At 34.2% G+C, this 13555-nt stretch overlaps 2 protein-coding genes across 3 annotated transcripts; one reads left to right on the top strand and one right to left on the bottom strand.

Annotated features, from left to right (window-relative positions):
- Positions 1–371: 371 nt before the first annotated feature.
- LOC114420102 (cytochrome P450 84A1-like) lies at positions 372–3814 on the top strand. The gene is made up of 2 exons (XM_028385960.1): positions 372–1554; positions 3003–3814. The coding sequence occupies exons 1-2, from the start codon at positions 631–633 to the stop codon at positions 3624–3626; spliced, it is 1548 nt and encodes a 515-aa protein (XP_028241761.1). The 5' UTR covers positions 372–630; the 3' UTR covers positions 3627–3814.
- A 2853-nt stretch (positions 3815–6667) lies between these two features.
- LOC114420088 (transmembrane and coiled-coil domain-containing protein 4-like) lies at positions 6668–12735 on the bottom strand. Of its 2 annotated transcripts, XM_028385948.1 has the most exons (15): positions 12274–12733; positions 12037–12118; positions 11341–11847; positions 10865–11033; positions 10609–10761; positions 9857–9954; positions 9583–9674; positions 9159–9229; positions 8926–9061; positions 8367–8426; positions 8197–8279; positions 7914–7990; positions 7741–7811; positions 7232–7289; positions 6668–7072 (listed from the first exon to the last, which is right to left on the bottom strand). In XM_028385948.1, the coding sequence occupies exons 1-15, from the start codon at positions 12492–12494 to the stop codon at positions 6950–6952; spliced, it is 2001 nt and encodes a 666-aa protein (XP_028241749.1). In that variant the 5' UTR covers positions 12495–12733; the 3' UTR covers positions 6668–6949. The 2 variants fall into 2 exon arrangements, 1 of the variants encoding a protein (XP_028241749.1); XR_003668344.1 differs by lacking the exons at positions 6668–7072; positions 7232–7289 and having other exon boundaries at positions 7747–7811; positions 8197–8262; positions 12274–12735.
- Between the last annotated feature and the right edge of the window lie 820 nt (positions 12736–13555).

Genomic DNA, 13555 nt, shown 5'->3' with positions numbered 1-13555 from the left:
TCGCTTCGAAGACAATCTTGAGTCGTCTTTGAATGTAGTTATGAATCGTCGTGGAATGATGCTTTTGCAGTAGGTTACAAAATTATTTATCATATAATATTAAAATATATAATAAATATTTACTATATTTATTAAAATCTATTTATTATTTAAATATACTTATTTGTTAAATATTTATAATATATCAAATATGATATAATACATAAGTATATTTAATAATAATAAATATTTGCCTATAACATGAACACAGCAAATTAGAATATATTTTTCTTTTTGTTAAGAACCAAATTAGAATTTAAGAAACTAAAATCATGCAAATATAAAAGTTTGGAAACTAAAATTATATAATTAATGGTCCAGATTTTTGCAAATAGGTAATCCTGAAGCTGCAAAGGCAGGAGATCAGATCCCTGTCTCCGTAGTATCTTATTATATTTAATATTTAATATATAATTAATTAGAACGTCCACGTTTAATAAGTATCTTGCAGGAAGAAGAAACTGAAGTGTATATATAGGTCCCCATGACACTCCCCTCAACTCAGCAACAACAACACTTACTTGAAGTTGTGCTATTCAATCCCAAAGCCACAGAAATAATATTATTCAGATTTTAGAGACTGAAAACATCATGGCCAACCTCGACCTCGACCCATTCCAGACAAGCATCTTAATCCTCGTCCCAATAGCACTCCTGGTGGCGTTACTATCTCGTACTCGTCGAAGAGCACCCTACCCACCAGGCCCAAAGGGTTTACCAATCATAGGAAACATGTTAATGATGGAGCAGCTAACCCACCGCGGCCTCGCCAACCTGGCCAAACACTACGGCGGCATCTTCCACCTCCGCATGGGGTTCCTCCACATGGTCGCCATCTCCGACCCCGTCGCCGCGCGTCAGGTTCTCCAAGTCCAAGACAACATCTTCTCCAACCGCCCAGCCACCATCGCCATCAGCTACCTTACCTACGACCGCGCCGACATGGCTTTTGCCCACTACGGCCCCTTCTGGCGCCAGATGCGGAAACTCTGCGTCATGAAGCTCTTCAGCCGCAAGCGCGCCGAGTCCTGGCAGTCAGTCCGCGATGAGGTCGACGCCGCCGTTCGCGCCGTCGCTAGCAGCGTCGGAAAGCCCGTCAACATTGGAGAATTAGTGTTTAACCTCACCAAGAACATCATCTACCGCGCCGCGTTCGGGTCGAGTTCCCAAGAAGGCCAGGACGAGTTCATTAAAATACTGCAGGAGTTCTCCAAGCTCTTTGGCGCGTTTAATATTGCGGATTTTATACCCTATCTCGGGTGCGTGGATCCACAAGGTTTGAACTCGAGACTCGCTAGGGCACGTGGCGCGCTCGATAGCTTCATTGATAAGATCATCGATGAGCACGTGCATAAGATGAAGAATGATAAGAGCAGTGAAATTGTTGATGGAGAAACGGACATGGTGGATGAGTTGCTGGCGTTCTACAGCGAGGAGGCGAAGTTGAACAATGAATCGGACGATTTGCAGAACTCTATCAGACTCACTAAGGATAACATCAAGGCTATCATTATGGTATGGATTCGTATTCAAATTAATATACTATCTTATTCTTATCAGCCACCTAATGAAATTGATAATTCGTGGCATGAAAGTTTACGCATTTGACTATTTCATTAAGAGTTGTTAAGAACACGGTTTTTCTCAAAAACCACGTAAGCACGTACAACGCCAATACCTCGATGATTGGATGTCTTTTGGAATCCTTTCTAGTTTAATGAGATTTTTTTTAATTGAGAAATCTAATTTCTTACATGATTTTTTCAATGCAAGAAGAGAAGATTCAGATCAATAAGGTTTATGCATGATTATAGAAAAATTGGATGAATTTAAGCTTTTAAAAAGTTTATGTATTTTTTTAAAATTTAATGTAATATTGACATAGAGTATTACTGATTTTATTAATGATTAATTTTCGTTAAAAAATTTGGTTAATAAAATTTCTTATTTTAATCAGATTTATTCTGCGTATAAAATTTAAATTTAAAATCTTACTTAAACTTTTGCTTAATTAATTTAACAAACACTTCTAAAAAAAAGAAAACATATTAAGAATAACAGGTAAAATGCTTTAAAAGTGGTTCTACCTTGAGTTTATAGTGAATATGTGTAAAAATATCCACTTTTGTATATCAAATTATAATAGATGCTTTTATAAAATAAAATTTAACTTTCTAGTATATTTTCTTCAAAGGATGGTTAATGTTATTTTTAAAATTTGAATTTAGATCTCTTTTAAATTGATTGTATCTTTTTTATAATTTGAATATTTTTTAATTTATTTAAATGTTTTTTAATTTTTACCTTTTAGATTTTATTTAAATTTCAAAATGTCAACATATGCTACATGAAAACTTGCTAAATACATAAGTGTTTGCATGCCCGTCAGTAATTTTGGTTAGTGAAGTTTTAATTTGTCAAAAGTTTATTTGCATGTCTAAGATATAAATTATCTATTTAATATTTTCTCAAATCATACAACCACCTCACATTTACATGTGATCATATTTAGTTTACTTATTAAACTGATCAGAGTTCATTTAAAAAACAAATTGTCAACACTACAAAAAAAAAAAAAAAAAAGTCTCCAAATCAATTATGATTACTTATGCCGAAATTGAAAAAGTAAAAGCAGATTTACTATAGTTATTATGGACTAGCTGGAGATGAACAAATAAAGTAGATAAGATCATAAGATTGAGAATAAGATTTGGGAACACTAGCCACCAAAAATGCAGTGAGTGACTATCCCAACGTGATCATAGTGGGTTTGGGTACGGTTGGTGTCATTTCCCCGTCCAAATCTACAGCTTCTTCTCTTTATTTATTTTTTTCAATTAAAGTTTGATTTTAGAATGCAAAATTCAATATTGTGTCGTATGAAGGTGGTAAGTAAATAAAGAAAATTGATATCGGTGATGATTGTTTGTTTGTGGTGTGCGTTAACATTACAATTTACACAGGACGTGATGTTCGGAGGCACGGAAACGGTAGCGTCAGCGATCGAGTGGGCCATGGCGGAGCTCATGAGAAGCCCAGAAGATCAAAAGCGGGTCCAACAAGAGCTGGCGGATGTAGTGGGCCTGGACCGTCGGGCCGAAGAGTCCGATTTCGAGAAACTCACTTATCTCAAATGTGCCCTCAAAGAGACCCTCCGCCTCCACCCTCCGATCCCGCTCCTCCTCCACGAGACGGCGGAGGACGCGACGGTCGGCGGTTACCTCGTCCCCAAGAAGGCGCGTGTCATGATCAACGCGTGGGCCATTGGGAGGGACAAGAACAGCTGGGAGGAACCCGAGACCTTCAAGCCCGCCCGGTTTCTTAAACCGGGCGTGCCCGATTTCAAAGGGAGCAACTTCGAGTTCATTCCATTCGGGTCGGGTCGCAGGTCCTGCCCCGGGATGGTGTTGGGGCTCTACGCGCTCGAGTTGGCGGTGGCGCACCTCCTTCACTGCTTCACGTGGGAATTGCCAGATGGGATGAAGCCAAGTGAGATGGACATGGGTGACGTGTTCGGACTCACCGCTCCAAGATCCACGCGACTCATTGCTGTGCCAACCAAGCGCGTGGTGTGCCCTCTCTTTTAAAAAAACAACAATTTGGATCTTTTTTCTTCCTTTTTTTTGTATTTTCTTTTTATCCCTCAATTATACATAATCATATTAAAATAATATAAAGGGAAAAAAAGGCAGCTACACAATAAGAATGTGGGAGTATTTGGAAGAAAAAAAAATTGTAAACAATCAATTATATGCATTTTGTTATTTTTGCCCCATTTCCGTTTTGATTCTTATATACGAGTAGAGTAATGATGGAGTCATTCTTTTTAATACTCTTTCTCAAAGATTTTTTTATGATTAATTATAATTTATTAAACAGATATTAATTTTGATTGATCTTGCTTTTCATTTAATACAAATAAGGAGAATGAATCATTAAATAAAAACAACCAAAAATAATATTTTTGAATAAATTCTAATTAATCATAAAGAAAATCTTAAAAAAAGAGTGTCAAAGAGAGTAAATCTCTCTTACATATTAACAGAAATAAAAGTGTACCGGCCATTAAAAGAGTCAGTAGCTATGGTGGCATAATGGCATGTTACCAATAATTGTTGTGACAAATTAAGTTGCGCGATTGTGGTAATTTAGTTTCATTTTTTGTCTTCGATGCGACAGTGAATAAATTACCACAAGTGCGTACCATGGGGAATTTATTTTTGTTGCGGGGATTTCACATCAAATCACGTATTTAACAGTGGTAGTATTGATTTCTAAGTGGGTTCTAGAGGCGAAGTTGATGACTTTGGAGTGTGAAAGATTGATAGGAAAGTGTGGCTATTATTAGAAGGGGCGATACAAATCAACAAGTGTCCCAAAAATCAACATCGCTCAGGTTGATTAGTCCTGAAAATATATATAACGATGTTGAAATGCATGGACCCTGCGCTATAAATTGCTTTCCTAATTGAGTTTGAGCGTGGCAATGGCAAAAGAATTTTAAGAATGCTTGCTCACTGACGCTGCTTCTAATGGGAAAGACTTTTTCTACATGCATATGTTTTAAGAAAAAGAACTTATCGTATAAGAAAAAATCTAGGGCGAAAAATAAGTTACATTAAAAGCTTGACATGAATTAAGGGTGCCCATGTGAGTCAGCTGTTAACATGAGATGAAAATTTATTGAACTTATCTTGAATTTATGTAGTTAATTAGATTTGTCGGTGCGTATTCCGAATATGGAAAAGTGGCAGTAATTTGTTTTATATAAGAGAAATGATTGAAGGTGCAGCGTGGAAAAGTATATTTCAAAGCCTATATGTAATGGCGTGTAATATCGAAACAGAAAGATGAATGAGTAGAAGCCGAAGAGTTTAGGTGAGTGTTAAAAAGAACCAGGGGCCATTCTCTGATTTTATTCAAATTCAATATCAGAAAATGACCCTCGTTGGGCCCTTATTTTGTATCCATAAGCAAAGTCAACTGAGGAACTCTTCCGGGGTTGCAAAGCTTTAACTACTTTGTGATACCAACACAGACTACACTTGTATTTAAGGTCCGTTTGTTTGACTATTTTGCTTCTGAAGAAGAAAATTCTACCACTCGTTTCACACAATGCTTCTTGGTCAGCGTGAACACTCGTTGTTTTCAGACGTAGAATCTCAAACAAGTTAAATCAGCAGATTATCATTTGCTTATGTGTGTCTTGTTAAGGTGTGAAGTTATTACTCTTTACTAGACAGTTAGACATAAATATTTTCAATTTGCTGGTTCAATCAGACAATGTGAACAAATTCCATAAACAATCAAATTTTGATCACCATTAACCTAAAAACAAAACAATAAATGAGGACCGCCCAATTTTGTGTTTAGTTTATTAGCTAAATAAACCCGTGGAAGGCCTGCTTATGGAGTCATGGTCCCATGCCAAGATTTTCTTTTGTTGAATTTAGAGTAGATTTGAAGAGAGACAGAGAGAGAGAGAGAGACAACCGAATCTTTTGGAGAGAATGCATAAAATGAAAAAGGCTTTCTTATTCTTGTAAAATGCAGTACAAAGATTTTGCATATCATTTATATGAATAGTAGGGTCAGCCCAACAAATTTTGTTGGACTAATACAAATTCTATATTTTAACTAAGGAACAATTAAACTAATTCTTTAAGACAAAAGCACATACTAGTACTAGTTATAATTGTCATATGTAACAGATGATGAAAAAATTATAAAAACTACAACCAGCTTCCCTATCTTTAGATATTCAACATCAATGGACACATTAATAAATATTAATATATGAAATGTATCAAGTGTGAGGATGTCTTATATGTGAGAATAGGAGAAATGGATATTAATTATTATATCTTGTCTTGTCATGAATAGTCAAAATTAAACAAATAAATTTTTGAGTTTTTTAAAAAATTAATTGACATTAAATTTAGTTTCTCCACAAATAATTGTATGGTCTAAATATATTCTACTAGCTCTTTTATAAAAATAATTTTTTCACTATATATGTCTCCTATATATATATATATATATAAGAAAATAATAGTTATTATACTTTATCTTTTGAAGTATATCTTCTTACTTCAAAAGGAACTAAATTCATCCCAATATAATCTCCTAATCTAACTCTTCTAAAAAGAGTTCTAGAGTTATTATACCTTTATGTGATATTATATTTTCAAGATGTTATTCTTGCTTAATTGAACTTAATAAAGTTTAACATTTATTACCACTTCATTGTTGTTGGGATAAAATGTTTGAAATTCTTAATAAATACTTAAATTTTATATTTGTTCCCAAATAAAAAATTTCTTAATTTTACTTCCTTATAAAATAAATTTTTTTTTTTAATCCTTCATACTATTTTAGTTCATGATAATCTAACGAATTTTGTATTTAAAAAAAGACTAATAACAAATAAAAAAAATATACAAGCACAAAATTCATTAATTTATCATAGACTTAAAAAAGTGTTAAAGACCAAAAATAAAATTATTTTATTAGAGATTCAATGTAAAGAAAAAATTTATCAATGAACAAACACAAAATTTAAATATTTATTAGGGATCAAAAACATATTTTATCCTTGTTATTTTTCAACTTTCTTTGATTTCATTAGTGTAACCAAGAAATAAATATTTATATCACAGTTTAAAATATCGTCAGCTTACAATTTTTTTATAACTTGAATAATAGATATTGTATAGCTATAATAAACGATCTTAGCAGGCTATACAGTAATCCATATACAATACAAGGCATTAATTCAACACAAGCATTTTAGTGAAAAGATACTTATCACTGTATGTTTCTTTGGGAAAAATTGTGGGAGAACCCGATCCACTTGACAGTTACACTAGGAACTTATTCATATACTCAAACATAGAAGAATTAGGAAGAATCACTGTCTGGAAAGGAATTTGTTATAAACGGGATAATAGGTATCTAATTCAAGTTCATCTAGGACCTGTTGTGTAGCCCACAAATATGAAGAATGACCCTCTATATGATCTGTCACGTCAACCTGCAAATCCAGGGAACCAAAACAAATGAATACGAATGTGGCACTAGTTTACAAGTTAAAATAGCAACTTGCAAATTGCAACTGTAACCCAAAATGAACAAAAAACAGAAACTTGCAACAATAGTCATGCGTAGCCAAGGAGATAGAGAAAAATCTTACATTTTGGATCCCAGGAATATCGACAGGTTGGATTCCAGCTAATCCTTGTGAAAGTAGACTGCACAAAATTAGTAGTTTGATTAATTTCTACTGTCTACTAAAGTCTACAGGAAATCCCTCTATTTTTTTTTCTTAATTATTAAACTTATTCTATTCATAATACGTTAGCATGCTCTTTGTGAAAACTGACCACGGTCACAAGAACTTTATGGATCCCTATCATTAGATGAAACGGAGTCAATGAAAATATGGAATGCTATTCTCTGCCATTGCAGGATCAGACTTACGTAACTCACGACTTGGTGGGTAAAACTGTGTAAAAAGCATTTGGTCCAAGGATTATGTGGTGAGAACCATGAACACTACATGCCATTCTTTCATTTTTTTTTCAATTTTGATTGTGAAGTGAAACTTTGGAAGAATTAATCGGTTCATATAAGTTATGTACTTTGAATCAACAGGAATATTCTCACAACACCACAGAATTCTACCACTACATTTTTGTGTACCTGGCGCGGAAAGCAACTCCAAGCATCCAGTCATTTCTTGAATAAGCATTGACAAATCTTCCTGCTACCATCTACAGAATACCAGGATCTCATAGTAATTAATAAAACTATATTTCCATCATACATGTGAGACCAGAAGATACGATTCATGAGAAAATTAAATCCTCTTCCACCTTTCTAGCAGCTTCCCAATTCTCGTCCTTGATTGCAATGGGTGCTCCAAGAAGAACAACTCTCTCTACCAGTTCAGCTGCCAATAAACAGAAGCAGCACCCCAGAATAAGGGAACATCTTATTTAACAGATAAACGCACGAGTCCCCATAGAAATGATATAATATGTAAAATAACCAGATTTGAAAGCTTATCCTTCGAGAGACAGTCAATAAGATTAAAAATACCAAAAACATAGAGAAATAATCTATCACATCAAAGACAAAAAATGTGGAAATACATACCACTGTTTTCTGTTTCAGCCAAAAACTCCAGACACTTGAAAATAACTCTAGCCCCAAGTGAGTAACCTACAAGGGTAACAGGCCTGAAATTCATAGATTAAAAATATTTCATATTCCACAATTTTAAAGGAGCTAAATTTTATAAAGAAACTTTGAAATAAGCAAAATACCTATTTCCCTGCAACCCTCCCAATAATACTTCAGCAAGCAACTTTCCTGCCTTGTCTGATCTGAAAAGTGAGATAATGCAGGATTAATTGCAAACTAAGGATGGAAACTGACTTGAACAATTTTTGTATTGTTAAAAAAGTGCTTTTTTTAATAAAGTAAGAAGTTTTTTTTTTATTTTTTAAGAAGCAAACCCTATCCATTGTAAAAAAAAAAAAAGCAAATCCTATCAGTTTCTTAAAAAACCACTTTTTTAAAAATCATTTTTTTAGTTTTAAGCAAACTGACCCTTGAAAACATCACTCCTTGCCAAGCCTCTTATTAAAAAGAGAGAGGAAATTAATTCAAATTAGTCTCATGCAGTTTCCAACTACCATGACAGTTTTTCAACTTTATGAAACACTATAATTATCCACTAACTAGCAATTGCATCACTATGTACTATTCAGTAAAACAATTGAAACCTTTCAATTGCCTATGTGGTACCAAGTAACAAATAGCAAGTAGATGCTTTTCCTTTTACTGTGCAATTGTCCATACAGTCAAGAGATAAAAGTAAACCTGTCGATAGCAATTGTCCATGTGCTGTCTATGAACTCAGTTGCAGCAAGTAATGCAGCTGGCCAAGCCAATGCAGTTAAAAGAGCATGCAAAACCGTCATCATTGCCCCTTGCTTCATCAGCTCTGTTGCAATTCCTAAAGCATATGACAACAATATTGGCACCAATCATATACATCTCTACTCAAATATACCATACAAAAGTACTAGCATCCTGGAATCAAAACCAATTACTTGAAGTAAGCCAATCCTGAATTGCAGTGCTCAGGGCAAATAGATTCTTGGACTCCCACTTCAGTGCATACCTAACTTTTGGCAAGGCCATATGAAATGTCATTTGAGTAGCAAGGCCACAATTATGCGCTTCTTTGGAAACAATTGCTTCTAGAGTAATAATCACTTATTTTTCAAAAATCTCTAGGAAGCCAGTAAAAATATGTAGTTATTTCTCCAAAATAAGTTGAACCAAGCACACTAAATTACAGGAACTTCTGTGATTAAAATTTAATGCCATAATTAATCAACGTTTTTCCTTTGGCTGATGGAAAATCATATTCAACAATAATAATATTCACAATTCTATCAACTACTTTTTCCTAAATAATGATTAACCAAACATAAACCATTTTAGAAGAAGGAAAACGGTAATTATGTGTACCTCTCCAAGTTGTCATCCAGTCCTTCCCACGGCCTTATAAAATCGTCATCCTCAAAGACAAATCCAGAGATCATGATCTCAACCCCAAGCCTCTGCAAGCAGAAGTCAAATAAGAATCTAATTTAAATCAATAAACTAAGTGCAAAGTAGTGATACATAATATGAGAAAGGTTAGACAAAGATCGCACATGTGTATTTTCCTCTGTAAACAGATCACAACTCAAGTAAGAAATAGTCACCAGAAAGTAGGAATATGAAATCAATAAAAACTTACACCTTGGTTATGGTTTTCTCCTACAGCTTTGAATTCAAACTCCTCAACATCCCCAACTCTTCTAGCCATTTTGCTTCCAGTGAGTCCAGCTCCAGCAGCTAGTAAAACAAAGTGATACATAAAATATTTTCATCATCTAAAAACGGAGCATCACCAACAGCAATGAAAAATACACATTACAATGCAATTTCTCAGCTTTTTCAAAATCAATTCTACTTCAACAATAAACCAAATAGCCATGTGCTGTCTTCAAGATAATAGCATATAGGAGGTATTAAAGGGCATGCTTAACTCCTCTAGACTATTTAAAATTAAATAAAAAATCCATATAACCTCTATAACTCCTCTTGGAAAGACAATTCAAAGAGTTCCTTTTGCAGCTTGACTGAGAATTATCTAACTTATTTCATTGAAGCAATTACTGTAAAGTGTAAACAACAAAGCCTTTTTCTACTAGGGGTATTGGTTACATTAATCAAACAATGCCATAAAGCAATTAGTGTAAGCATTCTAATTGCTAAATTGAAGCAACAAAGATGCAAGTTGACCAATAATGTAGCAATTGAAGATAATACACCATTAAGATGCATAAATGTATGAATAATGACTTGGTAATTGGTGGTTCTGATAGTATCCTTAAACTACACTAGAAATTCACAAAATGCTACTTAATTTCTGTATAAATTGAAGGCTTAATAGCACAACATGAGAAGATTATAGTAAAATCCAATCACATATAAGGAAATATATACCTCCAAATGATGCAGCAACAGCAACAGAACCAGCAACAGTTCCAGCAGCACTAGCAGCTGCAGCAAATCCACTTGCTCCAATTACGGGGATCAGAGTACCCAAGGTTGGAGCCAAAGCACCAAGCCCTGCAGCAATTGCTGGGGCAGCTAATCCTGTTCAATGCATAAAAACAGAAACAATTAAATCAACAAGGAAACTCATCCAATTTGAAATCATATATTCCAGAACACAGAAAAGATGTTAAGGTATTCATACCACCAGTAACAGCCATCAAAGTTCCCCCAGTTAAGGCAGCAGCACCAATGATACCACCCCTCTTCCATTTAGCCCACTTGTCTTCTTTTGATTGAGTTTCTTCTTTACTTGCCTCTTGCTCTTTAATGAAAGACATTGCAGAACTAGCAACTATTGTCTCAATGGCCTCCTGCAAAGCAAAGATTCATCTTTATCACTAGAAAATATGGAACCAAATAAAAAGTGATTTTTTTTTTCACAAGGGACAATTGAAAGCAAAGTTTATTGAATATTCCCATGTAGAATTAGGCTCTGAATTAGTAACTTATATAGCAAGGGGGAATGTATAGGCAATGTTCATCAAAGTGAAGATTAGTTTTTGCCATGTCTTTATTAATACAGTATAAACAGTAAAAAAAAACCTTGCTCTTATATCTCATGATCGCCTCAATTTATCAAAAACATTCAGTTACCAATTAAATGATTCATTCACCAACCATTTTTGCCCACTTGATATCAAGCCAAGTTGCCAGCAGGCGTAGAGTGACACGTTGTCGAGCATCGTAGCCCTTTCTCCTCCGGCTATATTTCTTGTTATTTTCACCTAAATCTGATAGGCAGGCAGAGAGAAGCTCGTAGAGCACTGTGACTTTCCTCGGATAGCTGAGAATCATTACCTCTTCAGTTGGAATCTCATCAATATTACTATCAAAAGATCCCTGATGTGAGTCTTCACAGTCAAGGAAAGGAGTACCTGTGTCCTCCTGGGTTTCCAATTGCAAATCTACCTTCTCAGAATTCGGTTGAACATCAGCAGTCGAAAACTTTTCACGACATTGATTCTCATATTCACGTAACTTCTCCCTTCTAGACACGAGAGACTCAGAATTCTTTTCCAGGCTATGTACCATAGCATCAACAGCTTCTGACAAAGCAAGTTCTTGATCCAACCTTTGGGAAGAATCATCATCATCATCAAAATCTTCTGATAATAGTCTCAAGAACTGTGACATTCAAATACATGATCCTTAAGTGATGTATTTGGGGGGAAAAGGGTAAAACAAAAAATGTCTCATATTTGGTATTCAGTCGAATACAATTGTAAATTACAAATTGAAGTCCTTTCAAGCTTATAGCTTAGAAACTTGAATCTAAAGAAGCAGTTAAGAAAAAAAGAAGAATGAGGTAGGTACCGGACCGACGTGACGTGAAGCCGAAGAAAAGCCAGCAGTTTCCTCGAGTCCAGACCATGCTGCGGAATTAATATCTAGGTACCTGATAAACAACACAATAAGTCAATAACACAGAAACAGAACCCACAATAATTGGATTGGATTCTCTTTCGGAATATCAATGAAAATGAGGCAGAGCATGAGTATGCAGTACAAACAAACAATTAAGTATGCTTTTCAAGAGAAGAGAAGAGATACTTTAAAACGGGGCGGAGCAAACCGGAGTTGTGATGGACCCAAAGGTTGGGGTGTTCGGAAACAGCGAGAGTGGAACTAGTTTCAGAATCAGAAGGGAAGTCGTCGGTTGATAGGCCCAGAGGGTGGGTCTGGTGAAGTTGGGCCTGGTGCAGAGCCAGCCCAAACAACGCTCCGGCAGCGTACCTCTGCGTCCCCGTCAGATACGACGTCGCCGCCGCCATCACTTTCAATTTTACTTACCCCCAAATGCAGACCAGATTGTCTTTTCGATCACGCAAATTCTAATTTTGATCCTTCCACTCCGTTGACCGGCGCGTGATCAAGGGACTTTCTATTTTCTCACGCGCTTCGAATCCTTTCGTATTTTTCTAATTCTGCTTCGTTGCATCTCTTTCTTTTCTTACATTACTCATTGAAAATAGAAAACCCCTATCTTTCTCCTTCTCTACACGTTAATTTCTTCTTTTGTTTTAACTAAAGTCTAAGTAAAAGAATTTATCTTTCGCTCCGGTTCTCCGTTGATTTTCACCATGAATAAATTTTTATTTATATCTACCAATTAAATAAATTATACATTTATATAATATAATTAAATTAAAATATAATAATGCTGTAAAATAATTTTTAATTAATTAAAAAGGTAAAAGTATTCATATTAACAATGTATCAAAATCAAACTCTTATAAATATATAATTTTACAAATGATTTTACATGTATTTTAAAAGGTACAACATATCTTCAAAATATACTTAATTAATAAAGTATCATTTAATTTTTAAATTATACAAAATTTTATAAACATAATATTTTTAATAAAAATTAAATTAACAATTGATTTTTTTGGTACAGAAATTAACAACTGAATTTATGCAATTAAAAGTTGATACAAAGTCATTAACCTACGTATATAATAAATTTAACATTTACTCTTCGAGTAGTAGTTCTCTCTGTCCACATATATAGAGAAAGACATATCAAATTTATGCTTGAATAAGACATTATGCTCTTACTCTCTAATGACATTTTTACTAGTTTAACCATTAAATTATAGTTATATATCATTTTAATAGTTTTATCAAATATTATAAAAAATAAAAAAATTATTAAATGACTTTTATTCTTATAAATTATAAAACATACTCGATCTATCAAAACTCAATTATAAGACAATAAAATTGATGAACTCAAATATCTCCAAATTTTAACTACTTTCATTGAATTTAATGAAACACCAAACAATTTAATTAAGACATCAAGCAAATTAAGAATTATTCTATCAAG

This window comes from Glycine soja, chromosome 1 (assembly GCF_004193775.1).
Source record: "Glycine soja cultivar W05 chromosome 1, ASM419377v2, whole genome shotgun sequence".
NCBI lineage: Eukaryota > Viridiplantae > Streptophyta > Magnoliopsida > Fabales > Fabaceae > Glycine > Glycine soja.
Note: the sequence above shows the minus strand (reverse complement) of the source record. Positions and strands in the feature narration are given on the sequence as shown.

Excerpts from the sequence above, each read along its gene's own strand:
- LOC114420088 (XM_028385948.1), bottom strand. The coding sequence starts at position 12,494 with ATGGCGGCGGCGACGTCGTATCTGACGGGGACGCAGAGGTACGCTGCC. Across the intron at positions 12,119-12,273 it reads TTGCTCCGCCCCGTTTTAAA|GTACCTAGATATTAATTCCG; the intron begins GTATCTCTTCTC and ends GTTGTTTATCAG. Across the intron at positions 8,280-8,366 it reads GGAGGGTTGCAGGGAAATAG|GCCTGTTACCCTTGTAGGTT; the intron begins GTATTTTGCTTA and ends TATGAATTTCAG.
- LOC114420102 (XM_028385960.1), top strand. The coding sequence starts at position 631 with ATGGCCAACCTCGACCTCGACCCATTCCAGACAAGCATCTTAATCCTC. Across the intron at positions 1,555-3,002 it reads ACATCAAGGCTATCATTATG|GACGTGATGTTCGGAGGCAC; the intron begins GTATGGATTCGT and ends CAATTTACACAG.